Source organism: Rattus norvegicus, chromosome 4 (genome assembly GCF_021556685.1).
Source record: "Rattus norvegicus strain SHRSP/BbbUtx chromosome 4, alternate assembly SHRSP_T2T, whole genome shotgun sequence".
NCBI lineage: Eukaryota > Metazoa > Chordata > Mammalia > Rodentia > Muridae > Rattus > Rattus norvegicus.
In genome coordinates this window covers 22198253-22225512 of record NC_141537.1, presented here as the reverse complement: position 1 = coordinate 22225512, position 27260 = coordinate 22198253, and the positions used below count along the sequence as shown (strand labels likewise).

The 27260-nt window shown below is 35.3% G+C and overlaps 1 protein-coding gene across 6 annotated transcripts in view; it reads left to right on the top strand.

Annotated features, from left to right (window-relative positions):
• The window catches only part of Sema3a (semaphorin 3A), a 462616-nt gene that overhangs the window by 381459 nt on the left and 53897 nt on the right, over positions 1 to 27260 (top strand). For all 6 annotated transcript variants that reach the window (XM_087656813.1, XM_087656812.1, XM_087656815.1 and 3 more), the window contains 1 exon segment: positions 7812 to 7931. In XM_087656813.1, the coding sequence (XP_087512939.1) occupies positions 7812 to 7931 (120 nt within the window).

The window sequence follows — 27260 nt, the reverse complement described above, 5'->3', positions numbered from 1 at the left end:
GGTTAAAGGCAGGGGGAGAAGTCGGAGTGCTAGTGTGTTTTGAAAGGTAAAGAGTTTCTAGAGAGATTTTTAAATATTGAAAGCTGGTCTTAAAGACAAGCTAAAAGTAAGGAATCGTGCGGTTCCTCCTCACCTGGCCTCCCCCCACTCCTTCTTTCTTCCCTTTTAAGATTTTTATTCTTCCTGCCTATTTTAGTTTTGAACATACAAACAACCCTCCACACATTCTATTTCTGTACTTTTTACATTTACATAAAATATAAAAACTTAATAAAAATTATTTAGTTGAATTTTTAAAGTAAATTAGTGCTTAACTTGTTTTTTATAAATCTATAAGGCTCTTCAGTTCTTCTTGAAATTGCTAGATATACTCACAAAAATAAAACTCTAATCATATAGACAACCGCATAAACCACAGAGATACATGTCCACTGTTGTCCAGTGTTTACTTTATCACTAATCTTTGCTCCCTTTAGAATAAAACATTGCAATATAGATTATCTCTTTCATAGCCTTTCAATCTAGACAATTCTAACCCATTTGATCCTTTTACAAAGCACTTAAATAACTTTTTAAACCTGAAGAAAAGCTTTATACTTAGCAAATTTATAATTTCCCTGTTCATGGACGACCTAATGTTTACACATGGATGCCTTGCTCCTGCATACAGTACTGAAATTTGAAAGTTATCTTAAACAATGAGGAGGAATCTTACCTTGTTCTAACCTGTAATCTGTATTTATTTAAATTGCACAGTAAAAATGAGAAATATCATTCCAAAAGCAGTCTGTAAAAATGTGCCTGAAGCTGTGTTAGCTTGTGGTGTGCTCCGCAGAAGGGATTTGCTTATTTATTTTATTATTCCACGGAGAAAGGATGATGACAGTTGGGATTACATAGTTCCTATGGTATGCAACCACACAAAGTCCACCAAAAAAAAAGAACCTCCAAAGTTTGGTTTTATATTGGGGTTTCTTTGAAAAAGATGTATAGGTTGCTGAAAAGGAAAGGAGAAAGAGAGACGTCTAGCAAGACGTGGCTGAGAAAGAACAATAGACCTTTTACAAATGCAGGGTTGGCACGAGAGTCCAGAACTGAGATACCCACTACAACAAAACGTGGCCAGAAACTTTCAGAGTAATGAAATGCTGATTCATAAAGCAAAATAAATTAATTTCTGATTCTGTTAAAACAAACACAACAGGCAGAAATAATAACAGCTCCCTCTCCATATTTGGTAAAATCCCTTAAAACATCCACAATGATATGTTTAAAATGGTTTAATATTTATTTATCGATTTTGAGTATGGGGGGCTGCCAGTGAGGCAGCACCACAGATTGCATGGGGAGGTCAGAGGACATGTCCTGGGAATTGCTTCTCTCCTTCTATCACGTGAGGAACGAACTCAGGTGGACAGACTGGTGGCAAGCATGTTATCCACTGGTCCATCATTCCCTCCCATGAAATGCCATTTTAATTCAAGAGCTCTATCATTTTTACTGTGGCTGTTTGCTTTAGATGCATATTGCAAATTCTCCTTCTCATAGTACCTAAAATTCTCTTTATTGACTTTTTAGGTATTTTCTGCTGTACTGCTGTATTATAAATTTTAGTCTTAATATGACTCATTAATTTTGTGAGTCTTTTATTTTTTTCCATTTCTTTTTTTTATCTTTATTAACTTGAATATTTTTATTTACATTTCAATTGCTATTCCCTTTCCTGGTTTCCAGGCCAACATCCCCCTAACTCCTTCCTCTCCCCTTCTATATTGGTGTTCCCCTCCCCATCCTCCCCCCATTACTGCCCTTTTAAATACAAATATTTCTTCAATAACCAAACTTGAATATAGAGTACTAAGTACTCTGAAATCTAAAGGAGGTACTTCACATATCAGAAGGTAGGTATGGGGAAGTTCTCCTTTCTCTCATAATGGGTATCCCTCTTCAGTTCAGCTAATAAAAGAGAAAGTATAAGGCCAATTTTTTCTACAAATCTAGGTTTCACTTAAAATGTCTCTGAATTTATCTCAGCAGATGATGTGAAACTACTTAGTAAGTATTTATGCTTGCAATGCCAGCATGAAACTGTCCAACCAATACTAAATGTAAAAGTCAATGAACAATTAAAAATGTAGTTTATACAAACTCCCAAAGTTTACTAACCTCTCTGCAAAATGTCCTGTGTTTTTAAATGTTGAATACAGACAACCAGATTTTTCCGTTGACAGAGCCATAGCTACCAAAAGTGCCCAAATCTAATTACATGCTCTAAAATTGTGAAGTCACCTACATAAAGTTAATTTTTCAAACTTTTAAAATAATGGATGTGTGGCAGAATTTATTTTTAAAATATATCTTAGTTCCTCCACCTGCAAGTACTTTTTGACTTTGTTTAAAATATCCTTATTAAAGATAGCATTTGTTCCCCTGCTCAATATAAATACCAGGTGTGAACAGAGCACAAGAATAAAACCTAGTACTTTCCACACTAATTAAATAGTAGCTCACATTTTCATGATATGGAGGAATAGCTAACTTGAGAGCAGTTTTGTTTGCTTAGTGAAATCTCTCCCAGGCAATGCAGAACTAATAATTTAGAAATATTCCATCAGGAAGGAGTGTTGCTTTAAAGCTGGAACTCTGCCTTGCCTCAGGAAAGAAGATAATTTGGCATTAAAACATGCTCTCAGTGGGTATTAGAACAAAAAAGGTACTCCCTCACGTGATTAGATATAATTGAGAACATTGTGTGAACCTCTCTGAACTTCAGTTCTCTGTTATATAAAACAGTATGTTTGGCTAATTCCAGCAGCTTCTTGAGAAAGTTAAATCGTGCATTGTAATACAGTACTGCTATTGGAGTGTTTCTGCATTTCTGAAGGTATGTGACGTCAGGCCAGACAAATCTAGTCATAATAGCTGTCCCTGAAGAAGCTAGAAAGCATGTTTTGGTACCTTATGAGCTTTATGTTTTAAAAATGTGCGACATGAACACATCGTTGCAGAGAGCTGTCAGCTCTAAAAGAACAGCCTATAGGGCAAACCTGGAATCCACGTGTTGCTATAGAGAGAGTAGTCAGTAAGGAGGGAAGATGTCAAACTTTCTTTGCATCATAGTACTACACTCTGAGTCTCATTCCTGTAGTGCGTGCTGGGAATAGAAAAGGAGAGAGATAAACTTTTATTCTTCTGTTTCTTATTACCGACTCCTCTGTGAGTAGAATTTGCTTAAGGTGTTAACAACATAATGGCCTGGTCTTTTCATTTCTTTGATACTTGCACACATTCATTTCACCCTCCTCACCTGTGCCAGAAACGCTGCAATTTCATCAGGAAATTTATTTTTCCTTCTTCAGTTTCACCTCACCACACCCTTCTTAGGAATCGTAATCCAAGACATTAGCTGATCTAAGCCACATTGTTACTTCACGTTGAACTGTGAACAGCGACCTAGACTGCATGTGAAGCTTTGTTTTTACTGCACGCTTCTCAAGGAAGTCAGCTGTGGTTAACGTGGAGGTCACAACGCTGTTTTCATTCGTCCCAGTAAATTATGCTTCCTTTAGACACAGTTTTAAAAGGTCACCACGGAGACAGAATGGACATGTACTCAAAGAGTCCTCACGGTCTTTGCCGCATTCTAGATAGTTTAGTTCTATCTGTCAGCGCTGTGTATCATAGTCTAATGCACTGTTTCTGAGCCATCAACCTTTCCATGAGCATTTCTTTTCACAGATGCTTTAAGTTCTTGCTGGTAAGACGGTGTCCAATTCTTGAGTATATTATTCTACCATCAACTTTAAAAAATTAGACACAATTCCATCTTTTCTTTCACTAGTGGCTTATAGTACAGAGACAGCTCAAGGGTACATGTCAACAGTAATGCCACTCAAAACAGGCAATACATATTCATATTTTCAATAGCGTGTATCCAAAATGCATATTCACACTGTGGTCAAGAATCAACATATAATTTGATTACTTCATAAATGGCATAGAAAGGACAAAACTTCAGTTTTGTGCTATTGTTTTACTTACCTGTTTCCAAACATAAGCTACTGGGAATTATATAAACTCAAAACTACCTAGATCATTTTAGAAAGCCACAGACTGTGGCACAACTGCAGTACATTCTGAAAGTAATCAAATGTACTAACTGGCACAGACGAGGGTTGGTATTGTATGTCTTGCTTAGCAACAAGCAAAAAAAGTAAGAGGAGGGTGTTTGTTAATTTCAAGACACAAGAAGTCCACTCCTAGGGTTTGTAACAGGGCCACAACTCCAACTAGACAATTTTAAGCAATGTCCTCTCCTTCACCATCAGCCAAAACAACAAAGATGTTACATCTTCTCTGTAACCATCACCTATAATAAGAATCCTCATACAAGTCTCAGCAGGGAAGTCTATCTAAGGCTGAAAGCATAAAACGGCCATTGACAATGAACATGGATTAGAAGAAATTGTGCCCTGAAATTCCTCACAATTATCTAAAATGATCCATCCCCCAAAACTTACTCTCTGGCACTAATATTTGGGTGGAAGGTGCTTTTCCACGGCTGCAGGCAAGGGATCCCTAAACCTCAACTACTCATTTGTTCAAAAGTCAATTTTTAAATTTAGTTACCTTCTCAGTAAAAAGTAAAACAATTGAGCTCTTGTGCTCTTCCCAAACTGTCTTTCTAAGTCCTGTAAAAATCGGGAGAATATCCGTCTCTCCTCCTGATTCTTTTCCTTATGCTGAGTTTTTTCTTCCTTGTATGATAGTGAACAAGAAAAGTAAGCTCAACTACGTAACTCAAAATTCAACTATTTCTAATCCCTCAAGTAATTGGCTGTAGCCATTTGATTCAACCAATAGTTTTAAATTAATGAACAAGATTTGCACAACAAAGGCTTGTAAATGTGAGAATTCCCTTGTAGGCCTAGACAGAATTTAACATTACAATACATAGCAAGAGATCAAACCTCTACAACTTGGCATTATACTTTTTTCCACTTATGATGTAGGATCCTGTTGGGTATGATTAATTTACATTAACTAACATTGCTCAGTTCCTCAGCTTGCAGTTTTCACAACATAACAATAGCAAATGTCAAAAACTTATTTTACACTTTGGAAATCTCAAGACAAAGCACAAGAAGTCCACTCCTAGGGTTTGTAACAGGGCCACAACTCCAACTAGACAATTTAAACAATGTCCTCTTGTTCTCACTGAAGAAAAAAAATAGAAAAAAAGAAATGAAAAAAAAACCTTGTTAAGTTTTAATGAATTGAAATATTAAAATACTTAAATATAGATGTGTTATAAGGAATTATAAGCATTCAAGTATTCCAAAAAGCCTCTGAAATGAATGAGTACCTTTACAGTGTTAGGTTTCTGTCTGGCAAAATAGTGCTTTATCATAATTTATGTGAATAAGTCATATTTCCATTTAACAATTAAGTAGGAAGTACAAGGTATTTTGGAATTCCAAAGATACCATAAATAGGATGATTTGTGAGTATTGTTAAAAGTTCTAAGAGTTTGATTACAACTTGTAACAAATTATTGTCTAACCACCAATTTGTTTACCTTGACTCACACAATCTAAATCAAATTATCAATGTTAAAGTTCATTAAAAAAGCAAGAAAAGCAGTTAGTTGTAAAGAGATTTTTTCCTCTGCCTATTCTTCAACATTTCAGTACTCTTCAAAGTTCACGAAACAGTTCAGAAAGCTCGACATGGTGGCATACATCTTTAATCCCAGCAATCTAGAGGCAGAAGCAGGTAGATATCTTTGAGTTTCAGGTCAGTCTGGTCAGCACAAGGAGCTTTAGGCCAGCCAGGGTTTCATAGTGAATCCTTGTCTCAAACAAACAAACAAAACAACAAATATGTTAGACATGAAAAGTTTCACTGATAATGCTGATTTGGGTGACATCATTGAGACTATCCATTTGGTTATAAAGCTTTTGTGAGTGGAAACAGAATAAGTAAACGATACGGTGTAAGTAATGATATTAGTTAAATACTTAATATTAGTTAAATATTTATTCCTGATAGAAATTTTATATTTATCTAATAGAGAAGTATCTGGGGAATGATTGATTTATAAACATTTAACTTGTTTCTCTATGATCTTTTTACTTTGTGACTATTTCCAAGTTAATAATTATGAGAGCATTAGCCCATTCTAATAATCAAAAATATTAATGTCTTTTAATTGATTGTGTATTATTTGTAGGAGCATATTTTACCACTTCACTTATTTTGCTTCATAAAAACAGTGATTCACTTCAAGTAGTTTGGCAATTACGTGTTATCTAGAAGAAAGAATATGACTCAATGACAAAAACCATAAATTTGGCAATCTTCATTTTAATCGAAAGGTCTATGTTTTAGCATGGTAGCCTTAGAATTAAGCAGGGGCCTGGATTTGAACCTTCACCCTGGCTCCCTAAACATTGAGCTGAACACCTTAGCCTTCCTGAAGTGTAAATCAGGGGCAACATTATTTTTTTCTCCATGGGATTTCAACAGAACTGAGTGAGATCATTTGAAGACATCCAGGCAGAGGCTGTCTTCCTGGAAAGCACAGAATGGGACTCAGCTAATGTAACTTCTCTTTCTTGTCCTCCTCTTCCCACCCTTGCTTCTTGTTTTTAGCTCCTGATAATGACTCTTCCAGTCTTAAACTATGACTGAGGGTCCATTCCGTTTCTGTGGCAAATCACCAAAAGAAATAGAATCTTAAACTCACCGAGTTCCATCTGGGGTTTCCAGAATTGCTTATGCTTCAAGAGCTTTGTTAAATCTGAGGTCCCATTGAGGATTTAGATTTGGACTTTACAATGTCTTATACCAGTTTGAAATGTGTTCTATATTGGAAATATTCAAAGATAAAATGTAAGCTTGGGAGGTAGCTAGGTGGATAAAGTAATAGCAAGGCAAGTGGGAAACCAGATTTTGGGTTCTCTAGAACCCACAGAAAAATGTGCCCGGCATTGCAAAGGCTACCTGTAACCACAATACACAATGCGTAGAATCAGGAAGAACTCAGGGGAGCCATCTGGCCAACTCCTTGGAACTGGTAAATTCTAGATTCTCTAGAACCTTGCTCAGTGAGGGCAAATTGAAAAGGAATGGAGAACATCATCTGAGGTTAATTTGTTTGGGACTCCACACACTTACAGAAATGTGTACGTATCCACAGGGAAATACACACACACACACACACACACACACACACACACACACACACACATATGCACACACATGTGCACACACACACATACATGAACACCAGTGCACTGGTGTAAAAATTAAATTAAAAAAGAAGTCAAGAAAAAACATTAGTTTTTACAATAAAATATTGTATATTCATTCTACTGGAAAATGGTACACCAAACATTTGATTACAATTAAAATGTTATACACATGGCATTTTCAGATATTTGTTTCACCGAGCAAAATAAGGTTCTTTGAGCCATAAGAGGTTTACCCATGCAAAAGCAAACTATTCAGTGAATATAATTTTTAACTCTTGCATTTTTGTGTAAGTACATCAATGATGAAAATACAAAAATGTCATGCTTAGCTATGGTCACTGAAGCAGACTTCATTCTTATTTCCTGAATGAGTAACGTAGCAATGTTCATTCTGTAGACCCCCTTCTTTCAGGACTTAAGGATAGAATACAAGTAGCTTTGCATAATGATGGGAATAGCATTTGTCTTAACAGGAAAATTATACTATTGCTGCTTGCTTTCCCTGCATCCCTTCAATTAATAATATGTGCTTGGTTTCCCTTTGTCACAACACAGATGGTGAGTTATACTCTGGAACTGCTGCGGATTTCATGGGACGAGACTTTGCTATCTTCAGAACATTGGGGCACCATCATCCCATCAGGACCGAGCAGCACGACTCCCGGTGGCTCAATGGTAGGTTGTACGTGTGAGATCACAGGCACAGGGCATGTCACCCATTGTCACTGAAAATATTTTCTTTTATGGGACACACAGTTACATTAGATTTAGTCGGCTGTTAAGATAAAGGTGCTGACGTCATGACTGTGGGTGTGAGAAAATGGGAAAAAAAGAAAAGATGATTAACAACTTAGGGAGTATTCGTTTTTGTGCCAGTAGTCAACTATAGAAAGAAAGGAACTGGCCCGAAGCTACGGAAGGGAGGTAACGGAAAAAAGATACCGTCCTACAAGGACGTACAACATATCTCAGGGACAGTTTTTGTTTGCCTCCACGTGTTTGGTCATTGCTTTGAGAGTTTCATTCCAAGGCTTGTCATAATTAAATTTTTTCCCTGCTAAGTACATGACATTTTAATGTTTTCAAAATTTAAATGAACCTTACATCTCTCAAATAAAGCAAAAAACAAAAGCAAAACAAGCAAGCAAACAAATGAACAAAAAAGATTTAATTTTATAGGTAACCAAATGAAGAGCTCCATCTACCCAATACAGTCTAGATCTGCAGTGAGATCTCAGTTTCCTCTGTGTCAAGCACTGCTGGTTTAACCGCTTGAAGAAAAATATTTTTTGAAAATTGCTCTCACTTATTTTAGCATTGTTTAAATGTGCAAAATATATAAGCTTAAATAATAATACATATTGTGATTTAGACGGTAAATATATATTTATATATAGTTTATTATGTTTTGATTATTGACTTACCCATGAAACAATCAAATGCTTCTATAATTTTCTATCTGATATTAAGGCAGTGACTTCTATGTCTTAATCTAGATTTTGTATATCTGTTTCCTTAATCACATGAAATAATGTTGCTAGGTTCTAATGTCTCATATTTGGAGTTTGACTTCGCTGTACAGGCTCCCTTGATGAATGAAAGTTCATGGTCATCTACATTCTCAGCAGGATGCTAGCTCTGTTCTCTAAGCATCCACAGCACTTCTGGGCAGCATAACCTCCCACGCCATTACTTCTATTAACCATTTGACCATTTAAAAAGAAAAATCACATCAAGACCTCAGGAAACCTTCAAGGGAGGGTGGAATCATTATTATTTTGAATCAGTCCCTTCAAAGTGATCATTCAGGGCATAAAATAGAGCTCTAGTCTCCCTGCTCAACATCTCTTTCCTCCTCTGTCAATGCTTTTAATTGTATTGCTTAGGTGTCAGTTGCAAAGATGTGGACTGTGTCTGTCATGTTTTCTTTTTGCCTTTTTCTTAATTGAATTACTGCTTTCCCTAATTCACCTAAACTGAATTTATTGTGGTGTTCTTATCTCTTTTAGTGTTCATTATACTTATTGTGTATGCACATGTGTGTATGTATGCATACATGTGTGGGTGTGCACAGGGCACAGTGTGTGAGTTCTGGGGCCAGGGGTTGGTTTTCTTCTACCATGTGGGTGTTGAGGAAGCCATCACACCTAGCAGAAACCACACATATTATCTTTAACTCCTGAGTCATCTACCCTGCCCTCTTACGTTTCTGTTTGCTAAAATGTCTCCCCCTGACCTGGAATTTTTATACCATTATGTTACATAAAAAAAAATGTGTCTTTACGTATGATTAAGTTCAATGTTTGCTTGGGACTTTTATCCACAAGATTTTCCCCCATTGTCAACTGACTTGAACTTAACTTTTTCCAGCAATAGTCTATCTCGTGACCTTGTTTTTCAAAGTACACCCCTGATTTTCTGTAGCTTTTCATCCAGCTCCATTAAGGATCTGCTGTGGAGGATTTTTCCACTGTACCTGAAATGGACAAAGAAGCCAAAGCAACTTACTTCTTGCTTTTCCAGACTTCTTCAAATTTTGCTTTTTTTCCCCCAAAAGTTTCTGTTGTTTTAATTATACATAAGCATGATGATATTCATGACTGAGTACAAACCTCACAACAATAAAAGGGCATTTGACATAGAGTCAAGTTTCTACCCTACTAGCAGGATAGGAAATATCGAGATGCCTACAGGCTTTGAGAAATTGGAAATCCCAGGGAAGAACTGAGGAGATGATGACTGGATGAAAAGGCATGGAGAGAGAGAGAGAGAGAGAGAGAGAGAGAGAGAGAGAGAGACAGAGAGAGAGAGAGACACACACACACACACACACACACACAGAGAGAGAGAGAGAGAGAGAGAGAGAGAGAGAGAGAGAGAGAGAGAGAGAGAGAGAGAGAGAGAACTGTTGACTATCCACCACCAATCATTGCAGCTAGAATGGTGTGGGAAAGCAAAATTCATAGGAAAACCCCCTGTACGACATCACTATCTGGCCTGTTCTCAAATGGAAATATTTGTGTGGGAGAGAAAATGTTTGTTTTGCTTTTTATTCAGGAACAAAGCGTCTTTGATCTACTAAGAACCCTAGTACTCTTAGAGGGTTTCGCTGTCCATGAGAAACAAAATCTGATTAGAAGATGGAATAACACAAAAGAGAGCATAGTATCCATTTCATGTTTTATGGCCTTAAGGAAAAAGTCATCAAGCTAAAGTTGCTTTCATGATGCACACACACACACACACACACACACACACACACACACACACACACACATGTTGACAGATGAGTCTGAAGAATGTATACTGTGGGAAAACACAGGCATTGTCCACAGTTCTGTACTTCATCTCTGAAAATGTGTGGTTCATTTGAGAATTCAGTTATCAGTCTCTCAGCACTAAATGTGAGAACTGATTTTTTTTTTCTGAAATTAACAGAAAGGCTCCATCTGACAGGGTGCAGAACCAGATTGTTGTGAGTGTGGGGATGCAGGCGTGTTCATGACAGGGCCAGAGGCCTGTGAAACACAGGCTTGGGGAAATGAGATAGCATTTCAGAGAAAGAAAAAAAGAACATTGGAAACATAATGTTTACACATTTGTGTGTGCATAAAATGAATAACTTTTGAGGCATTGGCACACACTACAGAATCATCACTGTTGCCACATATAATATATTGCCTTGTAAGACAATGTTCAGTGGTCTTCAGGGCATTGAAGCAATTTGGAAGCACATCTCACTTTGTGTTTCACCAACTGCTTTATGGCTTTAGATGAACCAATGAATCAATGTAAGGTGACGATTTTTGCTCATGATAAAGAGAAGCAAAAATATTGTTATCTAGAAGTAGATCTTGAAATATCTTGAGTTTTTAAGTATAGCCGCACTACTTTAATATTTTAAAAAACCACACTTTTGTAATAATACCAATAATATTTTTAGTCTACTTTGAACCTGAAAGAATTAGAAGAAATCATACATTGACATTAAAAATTTTAAATATATGAAATCTACGGGATTTTCTTACAAGTTAGTATATTATAGCTGTCCTTGTGTTTTAGATCAAAGACAGAACCCTAATTTGACTTTCCTAGTGATTAAAATAATTTCTGAAATCAAATATATACAAGATTGGTTTGATATGTGCTAAAAGTCATGTTTCCCTTCTGTGCTTCATAAATTCTCTCAATATGTTTTAGTTTTAACCTTCGATTCTAATTTCAGCTTCTAATAATTTAGAAAATAGGTTAGCTTTTTCTGCGTATATTTGTGGTTAGAAAACAAATTTCCGCTGCCTAGTGGGCTATCTAGTTACTGTATTCTTTAGTCATTCATTAGACTAGATGGATGGCTACATCCATCCCACATTTTTTTTATTTGATGAAGACTGTTTTCCACATCATTCATGTCCTCGACTAATACTGACTGCTGTATACTTTAAATGAAAATCCATCAGCTTTAAAATGATGTTTCTCCCTGACTTTAACCTTTATGTGTGATGGAAAGGTAATACTGACCACGACCTATAATTGACTATGAAATGAAAAAGGATGCATTCCAATATACAAAGAGCACAGAGATTCAGAGTCATAGCAAGACTTCCGTTCTCGCTAGCGTTGTCCTGTACCACACTTCTTTGTCCAGGGGACGCTGGGGAGATGTGTAGGGCTCTCTGTCAGTGGTTATCCTGGAGAGAGGGTGAAAGGGCAACCTGATCTGGCTTCAGTATAATGAAACCGCACAGATCCTTGAGAGAGCCGAGCCTGGTGAACACAAACAGACCTAATTACATGCCCAGAGTGTGAGGCTTTCCCATTCATTTCAGGAAGACCTGTTTTCTTTTAGTGGAATTTCCTAAAAGGATCGTGCCTGTGGATAAACTGGCCCGCTTGTTTTCTTTTCTTTTTTTTTCTTTTTTTTCCACTCCTGTAATTGAAATGGTATGTGAGTCATCACTCCACTTCCTTTCCCAGTCTCACAGTCATACCAGGATGCTCTGCCCTCATTGGAACCAGAGGAACTTCCTCTGTGGTCATGTACTAGGATATTGCACATTCTCCAAAGATTCAAATTTCTGCACAGGATGCATTTTTAGAAAAATAAAACCGAGAAACATGACTTCAAATAAACTACAAGAGCGCAGATTAATATTGGAACCAGAGGCCCAGTCCTGAATCGCCTGTAAAACACTTTTAATAAACAATTTTAATTCCAACATGGTTGAAGATATAAACCATGTCAGAGGTCCAATGGAATTTTTTAATAAGCAGAATGAATTACCTATTTTATACAATCTCAGAATTCTTCATTATTTCATTTTTTTTCATTGTTTCCGTGGCTTTAGTAAATGAGAATATTTTTCTGACCATTGGAGGAAAGCTTCTGAATCAACCTTACTTGTGGTTATATGAAAAGGTGCTGTATCCAGAGGCTGAAATTTCCTTTAGTTGAAAAAGAACCAACAATAAACAACCAAAACAAACAAACCAACCAGAGAACCAATTAGAAGCCGTTTTCCCGGGGGGTGTTGTTTCAGGTCCTTTTCTAGGATTGGGCCATGAAAGTCTCCTTCCATGTTTCAGTGTGTCTTCAGCATCACACATTGTATTTTCCACGAATGGATTGCCAAAAAATATTATCTAACAAAGAGTACATATCTCACAATAGCATAATCTGTAATGTATACCACGAAATTGTTCTAGCCTTTAAATACAATAATTTAAATACAATATGAAATTACTAAACCTGCCTTTCTTTTAAAGAACCAAAAGCTACCATGTAGCCCCAGCACCAGACTCGCACCAGCTGTATTACGTTAGTATAAAAGGTATCTTACTGGGGTTGGGGATTTAGCTCAGTGGTAGAGCGCTTGCCTAGCAACCGCAAGGCCCTGGGTTCGGTCCCCAGCTCTGAAAAAAAAAGAAAAGAAAAAAAAAAAAAAAAGGTATCTTACTTTAAAGCAGTTTTATTTGAACAAATCAATAATGGTAAAAAATTATTTACTGTTAAGCTTAAGACATTATCATAAACATGCTATGAAATTGATTCTTTTTAAGCCTTTATAAAAAACATATCTAAATTAAACTTTTAAGATTTTAATACTTTGTATGACGGTCCAAGCAATATTGTTCTCCAATTTGATGTATAGTTTAATTTTGAGTCACCTATTGACAGGCTAATTGACTGATAAGAATAGAAGGTAAGGTAAGTAGTGCAATGTTTATTTAGATTTGAAATTAAACTTGCATAAGAAAAGATGAGAGGATAGCTTAGAAAATTCCTTATAGCCCACTTCCTTTTCCCCTCATTTCTCTCCCTCTTGATTAACAATCAGTTTGGTGAATGCTGCTCCTGTCTGTCCCAATATCCTCTTCCAGTGTCAAGGCATTCTGAGCCTTGTTGTCCTCAATAGGGATTTACTGCCAACTGTGTAATCTGGGTCCTCTGTGCAGGGGCATCAGGCAAGAGATTTACCCAGAGAAGTAGATACCAGGACAATGCCTGTAACCATGGTGTGACTGGCCTCCCTGACATCGAACTCAAAAGCTTTCCCTCTGTGAAGACAGAAGCCCGTTTGCAAATTAATTAGTTTCTGGCGGCAGCTTGATTGTTGACCCAGAGTTTGTAGAGTGGAAAAACAATCAGATTAGTGTGCTCAGGGTAAAAGACCAGTGCATACTTGCGTGTGGCTTGCTCAGCTATTGAAGCCTTGAATGGAGTGAAACAAATTCCATTCTGAGAAGGCTCTGCAGAGGTTAAGTATGATGAGCCTAGAGATCCCCAACAGCAGGGGCTGGGAATTAACGGATTTCAGCCAGATAAAGCTGGATGACAGGAATTGACGCCATTGAATTTTAATGGCAGAGGCAGTTTCACCAGAAACAGCCACTTATTACATTCGAATCATGAATGGGAGGAATCATTTTACAATATTATTGAATACTGTGTATAGGCTTGATTCAAATTATTTCAGAAAAGAGTACAGGAGCATTCAAAATGGAAGGAAATTTATTTGAACCAAGCTGCTCTGATGGTATCTAAATTTAAAAAGCTATAAAATAACCTATTTTTCAAAGCAGATAAAATGCACCTTTGCCCAACTTGAACTATTACCTGAAGTGTAATCTTTAAGTGCCTTACAAAAATTAATGGAAAACATAGTCAAAAATATTCATGCAGAAGATGTATATTCTGCTATTTACTTTATACATTTTAGCCTACATAATTATACCTAAAAATATTATAGGCATACAAATATCATAGGCAAGTATTCTAAATGAAATGTTTGATAATAAAATTTTATTTCAACCAAAGTGTATTATATTTCTTTTTATAATATGCCTAACATTTTAAGCCACATATAATTTCCTCTTTGTGGTACGGCTTGTGGATATCTCCCTAAGGAACAAGCTATCTGATAGCTATTACAGTGCTTTCCCATTCAAAAAAAGTCGTTTTCATCTAATTTTCAAAACACCCTAAACCTAGATTTTCCTTTCATCCAAGACAGTTATCATGTAATTCTGGGACCTCTCCCATATTAAACCTTAATAGAATCAACTCAAATCGAGCTGATAGGATTCAACTGTGATATTTCCTTGTGTTTTGTTTTTTAATTTTTCCTTTACCACTCTCCAGGTGGATTTTAAATGTCCCCACTTTGAGCCTCAGGAACAATTAAAAGCACATTTATATTTATCACAGGATCTGTCATCTGCATTTCTTAAATAAGAAAGTCTTTAATGACTCTGCCTCATAAACCCTGGAATAAGGTATATCAGTATATATCACAGTGCCCCTTAATTCCCCACTTGAATATGGAAAGCGTGTCTTCTATGGGCATATGTTTTTTTTTTCATGGTTTAGCAGTATTTCATATTGTTTTCTGTGGTTGGGTGAAATTGCCTCTGTGGGTGCTCAGAGCAGAATGTAGTGACATGGAATAGTTGCAGGTAACAGACCAAGGCTGACAGACCATAGGGCCTCACAGGGTCTCAAAGGCAGGCTCAGCTACCATTGCTTTCCCTAATGTCTCAAACTCTTTTGTTTTCTTACATAACCACTTGTGTTACATGAAGCACCTGTGCTTACGTCGGAGAGCGGTACATATTTTCTCTTTAAAGTAACCAATAACATCGTATCGTATTTCACAAAATTATCAGACAATTTTCAAGTCAACAATAACAAAAGTGAAACTTGAGGAAATGTGTTTTTAATGTTAATTTGGTTTCCGTGTGTACAATGCTACCACTTAGCTATACCATTAAGATTCTAGTCTTATGATCTTAACATGTGACAGTATGTCAGTGATAGTCATCGCTGTCTACTGTGACAAAATAGTGGCTGCCTATGTGAGTAACTTTAGGAAAACCAACTTTTCTGATTCCACATAGTTTAACTTTCAAATTATTCACAAGGAGACATCCACAAGCCTTGAATGGTGTTAAGATTCTTCACGGTGCTACCTCCCCTGTGCCTTAGCTGAGGTAGGCAGGCAGCTGTCATGAATTATGTATGCTCAAATGCCCCTTCCTCTTTAAAACAAACAAAAACAAAAACAAAATTGCAAAAACAAAAAATTGCCCTCCTTGTTTTTATGTTGCGAAGCTTGTGGATGACTAAACATTTAATTTGGCCAAGTGACCATGGCAGAAATAAAAGCATCAAAATTCAGTTGATGCTAGTTGGTTTCAGAACACTTTTGGAATTTTCAGGTTCTGAGCTAAAAAAACTACCTAAGTAGATCATGTCACTTTAAAGTAAGCTTCTCCCATGAGCTAACACCTAGAAGAAACCAGTGAAAGTGACTTAACTCAATGTCTATTTTTTCACCTAAGTCTGTAAGGTTTTTTCAATGATGCCTATGCATTCTGAAGAAAATACATCCACCACATCTTCCAAGGGAAAGATATTAAATATTTTTAATATCTGATAGTATTACTAAGAATGTTTGTGTACATTAGGTACTCTTACAAGAAACATTTCAAGATATAGTGTTTGAGAAGCCATTTGACAGAAAAAATTAGGCAAGTCTCCTTTCTCCCAAGTTGTAAGCAATATACTGTTTATCAAATGGAAATTTTGTTTTCTGCATATGTGTTACATGTGACCTTATTCATTTGATATTATGATTCTTTAAAAAATATCTAAATTAATTATATTCCTAGAATGTGAATTAGGATTTATTATAGTAATTTAATAAATGAAATGGACACAGTGTTATACATCAGAAGCATACTGCTCATTATGTTACAGGCTGATTTGTTAAATAATAACTATTTTTGGAATTAATGCAGGCTGACAGCATAAGGGATCCATCAAAGCCATGCCTCTTCAATATGTGTAAAAATTTGTCTATATTTGTGTAAAGCCAAATACTCCTTTTGGTTCATTTAATGAGTAATTACAAAGGATTCTAGGGTTTCCACATCAAAGTGAACTACCCCTTTTATATATTCATAAAGTTATAAAAAGAATGTGTACAGAAAATTGGTGACAGCAGAAAGATTTTTTTTCTTTTGGGATATACAGAGCCTCTTTAGCTTGCTGTATAATATTAAAATTGCATAGTCTGTTTCCAGCTTATATGCTATTTCTTGACTCATTCAAAAACGAGTGAATTTTTCTTACATTGATCCTTAAAGCTAAGTAGTTACGAGGCTAACATCAAATTGATGTCAAACTTCTATATAGTTAGTGCGACCATACTAAGGAAGAAAAAACAAAAACAAACCAAAAAAGTTACACAAACCTATGAAAAGACAGACTCAATGTGTAGTATAATTTAATAAAAATAATAAGAATCAAAAATAATAAATGCAGAGCTTGTTTGCCCAAATCTTTAATCCCAGTATTCATAAGGCAGAAGCGCATATATATATGTATATATATATATATATATATATATATATGACTCTTTCACTTAGAAAACAGCCTGATCTACATAGTTCATTCTAGACTCTGTGTGTGTGTGTGTGAGTGTGTGTGTGTGTGTGTGTGTGTGTGTTCTGAAATTAGAAAGCAAAATACACTAATTATTACAAAACTTTATTGACTTGTATATATATGGAAGAAAAATCTTACTATACTAACAATTCATATTATTGAAAATTTTATAAAGTTAAGATGGGCCAATGAGACAATCAATTGCATTAAGAATTTGATCAATTGCTGTTGATTTTGCTGTCACCATATGAAATATTTTAGCTGAGGAAAATTCAATATGCTAACAAAATTACGGTTTCAGGAAAAGTCCAATGCACAGTCTTCCTGTTTTTTTTAATTTCTCTTTATTTCCTTTTAAAATTAAGCAAGAATATAATAACATATTGTATTATATTATGATAAGTACAGGTAACTTTGATCAAGCAGCAGGTATCTGAATATAGTATAATTGAATATAGTATAATCTGAACATCATAGTATAATTGCTCTTCTGATATGAAAATATGATTGCCTAATAAGTGGGTTTAAACACTGAAATTTTATTATTTATTTTCATAGTAGTACCTGCATCTATTTCCTTCCTTGTTCATACGATACACACATTTGCAGAGGGCCATGGGCATGCTGTCCAGGGTGAGGAATACAGCATTGGCAAATAGAACAAAGCTCATCAGGCCGATACAGTCTCAGGATGTGTTCAGTGTAGTACAGCTGTCATTCGGTTGTGATACTCAGAAGCAACATTGAAGAACAAATAACCCACATTATGGAGGATTAGCAATTTTGACCATAGTGGTCCTTGCTAATGATTTTATCATCTTGGTTTTATATAAAAATGTATAGCTGCTTTATTTAATGGTCCTGTCTTGAAACTACACATTAATTACCCAATCATTTTTTCCTCTTAGAAACATATATTCTATGTTTAAGGTGTTATTAAGTCCAGTCGCTAAAGAATATTCTGATACTAGCAACAAAAGGAAATTTCTTCTGATAACTCTTTTTTTTTTCTGGAGTTAGACTTGAATGAACCCAAGACCACATGTATGTTATACAAGCCCTAAAGCACCGAGCTATAATCCCAGCCCCTCTCTGAGACAGTTCTTTAACACAGAGGTCAAAACCAAGTCATTACACTTTTAATTACTTAGAATATTTAAATGTTCTTTAGGGTGTGGAAGTACTACAGAAAAATACAATTTCTAAAGGACATTTCTCTCTATTCCATTACTATTTTTAAAAAAGTTTAAAAAAAAAGAGGGAGAAGAGAATAGAAATCAGGTTAATCGATCATCTATTTCCTAATCAGACTTACTTCATTGTCAGTCAAATGGAATAGACGCACCACTGAAATGTTATGTGTGCCTTCGAAGGTTGAAATAAATACCAATAAAACCGTGACACACTCCTCTATCTAAGGATTTAACCTTCAGGTGTGTAATGCAAGCTAGGTTTCATACACACAGAAGGATTTTTTTTTCAGTGTTAGAGAACAGTGAAACTTTATTGGAACCTTTTAATTTCCAAGGGTACTCAGAGTCTCATTTTATAACTAACCATATGGTTGTCAGTAAGAAAACAATTAAGACCCTATGTAATATGATATTATAGAGGTAAAAGAACTGCATTATTAATAGGGAGTTAAGAAAAGATATTTTGGTGGAGATTAACCTATCAATTTCCATTACTATTTATCTATTTTTAATGAGGAGGTTCAGTTTTCTGAAACACAGTCTGACCCTGCCCAACAGTTATTCCTATTTATCCATACATTAGTAGGTTTATCAATCACCTTAATCAATACCATAGGCTATTTTTCTCAAATTCCTTCCCTATTGTTCTTTTCTGTGTCCTTCTAGAATTCCATGTAATAATATATGATATATCTTTGTCAGGTACCAGTGAGTTACTGTGGCTAATTTCTATTTTCTACATGCAATGTGTACTCACTAGGGACTAAGACTCTCAGGAGACACAGTGCTGAATAGGAGAAGTACACGCTTTCCATCATAAAGCACGAAGAATGTAAAGAACTCTAGAAGTACTTATCACCTCTTTAAGGTCATAAACCTATATTTCCAAAATGTCTTTGTACCTAAAAAGCATTATTAGCCCAATTGGTAAAGGAAATTTACTTTCCATCTCCTTTCTAGTGAAACTATTTATTCATTTAATTTTAAGATTTTTTTTAATATTTGATAGTTCCTTATTGATCTTTTGTTACATGCTAGTGCTCTGTAAGTTATCAAAAGAATTAAAAGAAGACTGGAAAAAAATGTCAGAACACATATGAGAGAGAAGGAGAATATTTCCTTATTCAAAGACCCTTAGAATTTGATTGTAAAATACGAATGATGACATTGAAGATGAGCAGAGAATTCAAACCCAAAGACCACAGGAATGGAATCACAATGGAGATGTGCATCCGAGGGACAGTCATGCAGGAGAGTTAATAATCAAAGCAAACACATTTGTTTGTGTCACCTTGACAAAATGATGAAAAAACGGGTTCGGTCTTTACATAAGAACACTAACTGACTTCCAGGTTTTCAAATGAAGATCAGAAACACAAACTAAAGGTTTTACAGTCAAAAACACAAGGGTATGTGGCCTATGTTCAAATACCCATAATTATTTGTTAGCATGTATGTGTAACAGACTTTAAAATGGAGAGAAATTGGAAATTCGTTTTTATTTGAGGCCAAACTAGAAATCAGCCAGAATCAGGAAAACTTCAGGTAATAGGACTAGATATTTAAAGAGATAGTATTTTCCAGGTAAACAGCCCTAATCAAATGAACAAAAACCTAAGGAAAGACACAGGTAAAATTGTAACATGATGAAGAGAGTGTTCTATAAAAGGAATTGATTGGAAATGGAGCCAAAAGAAAATGGTGGACATTTTATTTTCTTCACAATAGCGTTCAACAATTGGAACCCTGCACTGTTAACAAAATATTTAGTCCCTTCTGTGCCTGAACTTTAAAATCAACACATAAAACAATCATAGCCAACCTTTGTAGCTGTTGAATTTTCTAAGAATATACGTGTTTCATTTAGCTGAACAGTTTTGTTACAATAAAGTAAACGTTTATTAAAGGAAAAAGGAAAGTTAAAAGAATATGTTCTGACTACATTTCCTATAATTCCACCATCAGAAGAGACTAAGTATTAGTTTTAGAGTTATAATATACTATTTGGTATTTTACATCATTAACCCGTTACATAGCAATATTTTGATTGTTTTTATCATTAAAGAATCAAAATATACAGTAATATACCAATATTTGAGGACTTGTGATATAAACCTTTAAGTTGCATTTATGTTATTATATCTGTCTTTTTATTTTCACATAATCTCTAACCTTTTCTATTAGTGTCAATAATATCTTACAAATACCATTTTCAAATCAGGGAATTTTATTTTTCATTGTTTCCTTTAACCAACTAATATCAACATTGCATTTCTGTCAAAATCCCTATTAAACTTGTTCTAGCTAATATAAGATACTATCAAACACAGTATTGTTTAGAAATAGTAATAATTGATATTTTTAGTATTTTTCAATGATTAATATAAAAGTAGATTGATTAAAAAGCAAACCACACTTATGTTTAATCTAGGTTAAACACATTGATCATTATTTGTTAGTCATGTTAAAATGTACTGAGGGAAACCTTTATTTATTTAAAATAAGGTAAAGGTATCAAGTTTAGCAGACACATTTATTATTCAATATATCTATCGAAACACATCTCTATTGTAAATCTAAACAGGAAAAGGAAAAGGAATAGAGTGGCTGCAATATGTTCATTGAACAAAGATTAAGAGTAGATTACTAGCCTCTGTAACAGTTTTACCATGAATGGTCATTTTGTTCCCCACATGGTCATCATATTGTGTGTTTTAAAGTTTTAACAATTCAATGCTATTTTAGAAAATAGATCTATTCAGAGAGAAATACTTGAAATGCTGTACTATAGAAATCCTCTATAAGATAATGTTTATTGACTTTCAATGGACTTTTTTGAGATTCTCTCCTCCCTATACCCCGCAGAGTGCTTCAAGTAATAAAAATAGGGTAGCCTGGGCTGCAGATGGTTCAGTGTTGAAGAGCACTGACAGCATGCTCTTCCAGAGGTCCTGAGTTCAATTCCTAGCAGCCACATGGTAACTCATTATCATCTGTAATTGGATTGGATGACTTCTGATGTGGCTGAAAACAGCGGTATTGTACTCGCATACATACAATAAATCTAAAAAATAAAATAGTGTAGTCTTTGAGAGGTTAGCAATAACCTATTCTGGGTGGTAAAGATAAAGTAGCTACTGAATCCTACATTTGCTTTCCTATATTATTATTATGGTTTTATATGATAAATTATATTTTACATGATTCACTAGTATTATATAATGCGCATAGTTCTGTTAATATTTATTGTTTTGGTTTTTTTTTATTTTTTGTGGGTTTCTAAGACAGTTTCTTGATGTAACAGAGCCCTGTCTATCCTGGACTAGATTGACAGATCAGGATGACCTCAAACTCAAGAGATATACCAGCCTCTGCCTCCCAAGTTTGGGATTAAAGGTTAATGCCACCATGGTTGGCTAGTTCTGCTGTTTTCAAAGTTAAGACATAGGAAATACATATTAAGCCCTATATGCATTTTGAATAGAGTAATATACTTTTCTTGAAGAATTTAAAAAAACACAAAGTTAAAGAATTCTATCCCATAGTGATTCTCCAAATGAAGAGCTGTCTTATTTGTACATATTTTAAGTCACTAAAATATTATCTTAAAAAATTGCTATTACATGTATGCCCTTTGGAATAATTAGCAATATATGTCTCCTGGGGAAGTATTCAAGGGGGAGTTTCAGAGATCATACATAATGACTAAATCAGAATGTATGCTCTATCTAAAATTCTCCATTAAAAGTTATAATGGAATAAACCAAATTAACAAAATATGTTATAGTATTTAATATTAAAGATGAAATATAAAATATTCGATCCCTCAGGTTTTATAGTCCCAACTATGGCAGGGGTAGAATAAGGGCAGAGGTCATTGTTTAGACTAGATTTGCCCATGATGTAATCTACTTCTCTGCATTCTGTCATTGACCTTCTTCTGTCAGTAAGCTTTATCCTCACTGAATGGGGAATTATATAATCACAAAATAAATGAGTCATTTAAATAGGGGCATGGACTGAACTTTCTAGCAATAATCACTCAAGACCCACAGTGCTAAAGCATTGCACCAAGAATTAAAACATCGTTCAACACCTAACAATAGTCCATACCTTCCCCCAAATTGCCTTTAGATTAAGATGAATTAACTGTCTTCTCTCAGAATTTGTTCAGGAATAATATTTTCTTTTAAATAACAACACAGGTGATAAAACAGAAACAGGGTTTTTTTTAATCTAGAAAAGGTTTTAATGTAAAATTGTAAGGGTATAAAAATATAAAGCCACAAATACAAATATTAGGTTACAACTTATAACTTTTGTATTATATTACATCTCAAATTATATTTGAGTAGTGTTGTGTTAAATTTGTTCACTTAAAAAATGGCATGTCTAAGTAAGAAGCCCAACATTTCCAAAATTGCATAGATACAACTAAAACCATCCTACCATTTGTTTTACACTGATAAGAAACAAAAATATAAAAAGTAATAATGTATTTTAAGTAAGAAGAGACTAGGAAAGTACAAAAAGTCTCAGTGTAAAACTCGAATTATTGTTTCTGAAGAGAAAAGATTTCAGTTAACAAGGCATAGGATAATTGTTTTCTGCAAAATCAAATTACTTCAAAAACTGTGTTATAAGAGGTATGTGTCTCTGTCTTCACATCTAATTAGACATTTTTCTAAGAATCAAAAGTATCACAGCCTCTTATGAGCAAATGCCATAGAAACTGCTAATTACATGGCAGTCAAAACCGTTTTTCTGCTAAGATCCTGACTTTCCGGTAGTTTTGAGAACATTTTCTGACCAGAAAACGATGGAAATACTGAACCTTCTCTGGTGTTGTAATCAGGATAATTATGTCCTAGCTGTAATAACACTCAAGTTATTACGAAGTTGCCAAAGCGCTTGTCAAATGCAGCTTGACCTAAATCGTTCCTGGTCCCTGAATCATTATTTTATGCTATAAAGCAAACTGCATTCTCTAAGGGATGTCTTCATAGGCACAGAGACATGGGCTCCAGCATGGAGGAAGGCAAGGTCCCCTGCCAGTCTAGAAACATTTAATGAATCCAGAGACTGCTGGTTGCCCTGTGAAAAGGACAGGCATCACACGCATAGCTTCTCCATCTGTCACAAGACATCTTTACATTTTCACAGTGAAAAACATTTTATGTAATGATGTATTCAGAAAGATTTTAGCCAGTAGTTATTAGAATGATGTGGAAACTAGTCTTTATTTATGAAAGCCTGACTCAAAAAGCCAGTTTTTCCACATGACTTGCTTCCAGGAAAATGTTATGTTTGGAAATTAAATAAATGCCTATATTTTAGGTGGGTTAAGTTGGCACTTCATGCTTGTGATGCTTACTTATTTTGCTTGCTCATTTTGGAACACAATTTCACTTCATCAACCAGTCTGTCAATGAATCATATACCAGATATAAGATAAGAAAATTGCATAATTGCATAATACCATCATCATCATCATCATCATCATCATCATCATCATCAATCTTTTTTTATAGTCCAGTCATTATCCCCATCCTGGTCTGCCCTCCTACAGTTCCTCATCCCTTTCTTCCTCCTCTTCCCTGTTTTCAAGGGGATGTCTTCTCCACTCCATCCCCCCTCTGCCAAACTTCCCCATCCATGGGGCCTCAAGTCTTTCAAAGGTTATGTGCACTGACTCTCACTGAGGCCAAACCAGGCAGTTCTCTATTGTATATGTGTTGGGGGCCCTGTACCAGCTAGTATATGCTGCCCGGTTGGTGGCTCAGTGTCTGAGAGATCTCAGGGATCCAGGTTGGTTGAGCCTGCTGGTCTTTCTATGATGTTGTCCTCCTCCTCAGTTTCTTGAAGGAAGAAATCTTTGTTATTCATGTTATACCAGACTTTAATACTGAGACTGACACAGTGCTTGACAAAAAGAAAAGCTCAGAATGAATACAAATGAAGAATTTATATACAAGTAAAAAATTAATTCTTATATTGTAAAGATGGTTCTGTAATAAGAAATCTCTTCACGTAAATACTGAAGAAGAAAATATATCGGTTCTATGTTTTAATACAAGTTTAAAAATAAGATGAATAATTTTTTACTGGTGGATTTAAGCACATGAGCTAGGGTTATATAAAAATGTTTTAACATGATATGAAGAAATAACGAACCCAAAGTGAAGTTCTTAATGCACAGGGAGACAATGTTAATCCAAGTGAAATCATCTGAGCTGCATCTCAGCATTTGGGGTCTCTATTTTCAGTCTTAGGAGGGAGTGAAGTATGGTAGGAGCTGGTAAAAGGAAGTACTCCAGGGTTTTCTTCCCTTTCAGTGGAATTTAAACTATAGTTGTACTCTATCTCCTTGGTGTTTTGAGTGTATTTTGTATATGTGTGAGTGTGTGTGTGAGTGTGTGTGTGTGTGTATGTGTATGTGTGTGTGTGTGTGTGTTAGTTCCTTAACTAGGCACAAAAACTTTAAAAATAATAAATCACATTTATTTAATAAATCAGAGTAAGCACACTATGTAAAACTGTGATAGATTTTTCTGGCAAAGGGAAGAAAGACATGCTTTAATTTCAAATGAGGCGAGTCAGAAAGTGTCATGTTTCTTGAAACTCTACCAATTTTTTCATTAAGGGATGGTTTTAGTATTATCATTGGTTAAGCATGAATTACCTCTTATCATGGAGCCTTCTAAACAAGAAGCTCTACTTTAATAGAAATAAAGGTATGAGAACATGCTTTTCTTCAAGTAAAGATATTTTTAATATTAATTTATAAAAATATTTTCTATGTGACTCTGGTCTCCATTTGCTTCAAAGTTTTCTCTTTAAAGAAGGATATATTTGATTCATTTCTCAAATCTCATATAAGAGCATGATGGTTTCTTTTCTTCCAAATATTTGTAATCTTATTGAAATTTGAGGGGGATACAAAAATATGACTTAAGTCTTTGAAATCTTTAAATAAAATAAAAATCAATGCCTCAATGGAATTTGAGTGTGCCTTCAAACATTGTGAAATAATTTAATTTTTTTCTTCCTAGAAATTACTTACAGCATGAAATTTTATTTTATTTGATCAAATTACTTAATCTAATCATATAGTACTTTAGACTCAATATAACTCAAAAGCACAGCATGAATGGTGAGAGGATATTTGAAGACAAATGAGCACGTTTATGGCATGAATTTACTTACTGAAGGTCTAATAGAGTTAAACATATTGTAGGTTCCTTCAGGTAAGAAAGCATAAATATGCAGAATTATAGAAATGCCAATAAACATATAGTCGATATATCTGGGTTAAATATAAAGTTAACAAAATGTCTCTCCTCCATATTTAACATTATAAAGCACAGATGTCTGAACAATGATTAATTTATGTGTTCAATATTCTTAATTTTTGTCTTAATCCTTAAGTCCTAAGTTCACTTTTGATGAAGGTTGAAAAAAATATTATTTTTGTCTGAAGAGTCTCATGAAATATTTTTCTGATATTTTAATATGAGAAATCCAAGTAGAAAAAAATAAAAGAATTTTACCGTAAAACGAATTATCCCTTTCTATATATTTTTTTACAGATTTAAAGTTTTTTTCCCATATCCTCTATCTATAGATGCTCTAGTCTCCATACACCAATAATCATTTTTTAAAGAAATCAATGTACTGTCAGGGCTTCTTGCCTCTGGTGAGATTCGTGAACTAAGAATATGCTCCTTGGAGTATTGATAAGCAGAATGCTTTATGGTGGTTATGTGTTTGGTCCTGTGAAGGCTTGCTGCCCCAGCATAGGGGAATGCTAAGGTGGTGAGGCAGGAGTGAGTGAAGACCACACGTATAGAAGCAGGGGCAAGGTGTTGGGGATTTAGCTCAGTGGTAGAGCGCTTGCCTAGGAAGCGCAAGGCCCTGGGTTCGGTCCCCAGCTCCGGAAAAAAAAAAAAAAAAAGCAGGGGCAAGCAGAGATGGGAAAACAGGAAGGGGTATAACGTTTGAAATGTACATAATAAATAAAATAAGAAATAAAACTTTTAAAAAGTGGAGAAATTTGGAGTCCGGGATGCTAGGGTCGTACAGTATAAGGGAGGTGAACCTAGAATTATTTTGGGCTGGTGAATAGCTGTATGACTTTGGATGGACTCTACATTTTTAAGCCCACGGAAAAGCTTCGTACTCTGTGCATGTTCCCAAACGTGTCCTGTCAATATCGTGCAACGGTGATTGGGAAGGAGCATGCTTGGAAGAGTGTGGGCTTTGATGGAAAGAGCATAGTCTAGAATGTTTCAGAATAGGGGTGCTTTAAACAGGATGTGTGAATTCATAGAAAAGACATTCCCTACCTCCATGACGGCATCAAGAAAGAAAAGGTTGGAAGTGGAGATTAATGTGATTTGACATGGATGGCTGAAGGCGTGACACTCCACTGTGATGGTTTTGATAACTTCACATGTTTATGCTAATAAGTCCAATATCCCAAAGGCTTTCACTTCCTCTGCTGTCATTTCCCTTCGGGTGAGGAATGCTGCAGACATCTGGACTGGTTACGGCCATTCAGTTCCAACAGCCCTACTGGGTTACAGTAGAAAGAAGTAAGCTCTCTACCAGCTTTCAATAATGTCAAAAGCAAGACTCTTAATCCGCACAGTACAGCAGCTTGTACAGCTTGCTGCACACAGTAGGATGACTGGTGTGGAGAGCCGATGAGGCTTGAGGCCGGAGAAAGGGCTTGGGCCTGTTCACGTTCTGTCAGTAACTAGCTTGTACTTTGACATCTTCTGTATCTGAATCTCTTCCAGGGTGAGTGACTATTGGAGGGATGTGCATTCCACCCAGGAAGCTGCACCAGCAGCACTGGCTGGT